At 36.5% G+C, this 1,592-nt stretch overlaps 1 protein-coding gene across 1 annotated transcript; it reads left to right on the plus strand.

Annotated features, from left to right (window-relative positions):
- The first annotated feature begins 460 nt into the window (after nucleotides 1–460).
- On the plus strand, nucleotides 461–1,165 carry LOC124719830 (zinc finger protein 92-like). Its single transcript, XM_047245018.1, has one exon. It carries the CDS (start codon nucleotides 461–463, stop codon nucleotides 1,163–1,165), a length of 705 nt encoding a protein of 234 aa, XP_047100974.1.
- The last annotated feature ends 427 nt before the right edge of the window (nucleotides 1,166–1,592 follow it).

Raw genomic sequence — 1,592 nt, forward strand, 5'->3', positions numbered from 1 at the left:
GAACATTATGATTTTAAATCACTAACATTTGCTGAATATGTAATTTCTTGTGCACGCTTGTATTCTACAGTCCTGGATTTCTGGACACTCAAATATCTTTTCTATGTCTCTATGTCTCATATATATATATGTATATATATATATATATATATATATATATATATATATATATATATATATATATATATATATGTATATGTATATGTATATGTATATGTATCAGTATTTAACATTATCCTTCTTGCTCTTCAGCTTGATTCACCATGGACTGGTGAAGAATGAGATGGAGGTAGGTAGGGAGAAGTCAACACAAGAGTGTGGTATTCATGCAGAAAAATCAACTGTGAACGAGGATAACTCATTTGGCAGCAGGTATCATTGTGGTTTGGGGGAAAAGGAATTTCATATATATGTTTCTAATTTCTGCCTACAAAGCTTTCCTTCAAAATACAGACTCATAATGCATGTGTTTATGCATATTGATGGTGTGCAACCTCCTTTGTATGTTTGTAAATGGTGTGGTGAGGTATTTTACAGTAATGTTAGCTTGAAAAAACATTTGAGAACGAGTGAGAATTATCAAGTCTTAACTGCTGGCAACCATGAAAATTATGGTTGTAGTGATGAGCATCATAGCAGTATCTTCTTGGATGGTGAGCCAGATGTTTCTGTCAGAGAACACAATGAGCATAATTCATATAAGGAAACTTGGAAAGCTTCAAAGAAGTCCCCTAATGATATATATAACACACATACGGCAAACGATGCAGAGAAAACAAGTGGTTATGGAACTTTACCTACAGCTGTTAATGTCAGTGCCGACTTTGTTGTACTTAGTGCAAACAGAACCCACAAATGTGATATTTGTGGCAAATCATTTGCCACCTCGCGTTATCTCAAGATACATATGCTATTTCACACTGGAAAGAAATCTCACAAGTGTGATATTTGTGGCAAATCGTTTGTTTTGTTGGGTATTCTCAAGAGACACAAATTAGTGCACACTGGAAGGAGACCTCACAAATGCGATATTTGTGGCAAGTCCTTTGCTGTGTTGTGGGCTCTCAAGACATACTCATTAATTCATACCGGAAAGAAACCTCACAAATGTGATATTTGCGGCAAATCTTTTGCTACATCTGGTTATTTCAACAAACATGTTTAAATACATGCTGCAAACAGGCCCCACAAGTGAGGTATCTGTGGCAAATCTTTTGCTGTGTGGAGCACCCTCAAGAAACACACGTTAATTCACAATGGAAAGAAACCTCGCAAATGTGACATTTGTGGCAAATCCTTTGCTGTGTTTGGTGCTCTCAAGATACACGCCTTAATTCACACTAGAAAGAAACCTCACAAATGCGATGTGTGTGGCAGATCCTTTGCTTTATTGGGTGCTCTCAAGAGCCATGTATTAATTCACACAGGAAAGAAACTTCACAAATGCGATTTTTGTGGCAAGTCCTTTGCTGTGTAGTGGGCTCTCAAGACACAAACATTAATTCACACTGGAAAGAAACCTCACAAATGTGAGATTTGTGGCAAATCTTTTGCCACATCAGGTTATTTCAACAAACATGTATTAATACACG

The sequence above is a fragment of the Schistocerca piceifrons genome, chromosome 11 (assembly GCF_021461385.2).
Source record: "Schistocerca piceifrons isolate TAMUIC-IGC-003096 chromosome 11, iqSchPice1.1, whole genome shotgun sequence".
Taxonomy (NCBI): domain Eukaryota; kingdom Metazoa; phylum Arthropoda; class Insecta; order Orthoptera; family Acrididae; genus Schistocerca; species Schistocerca piceifrons.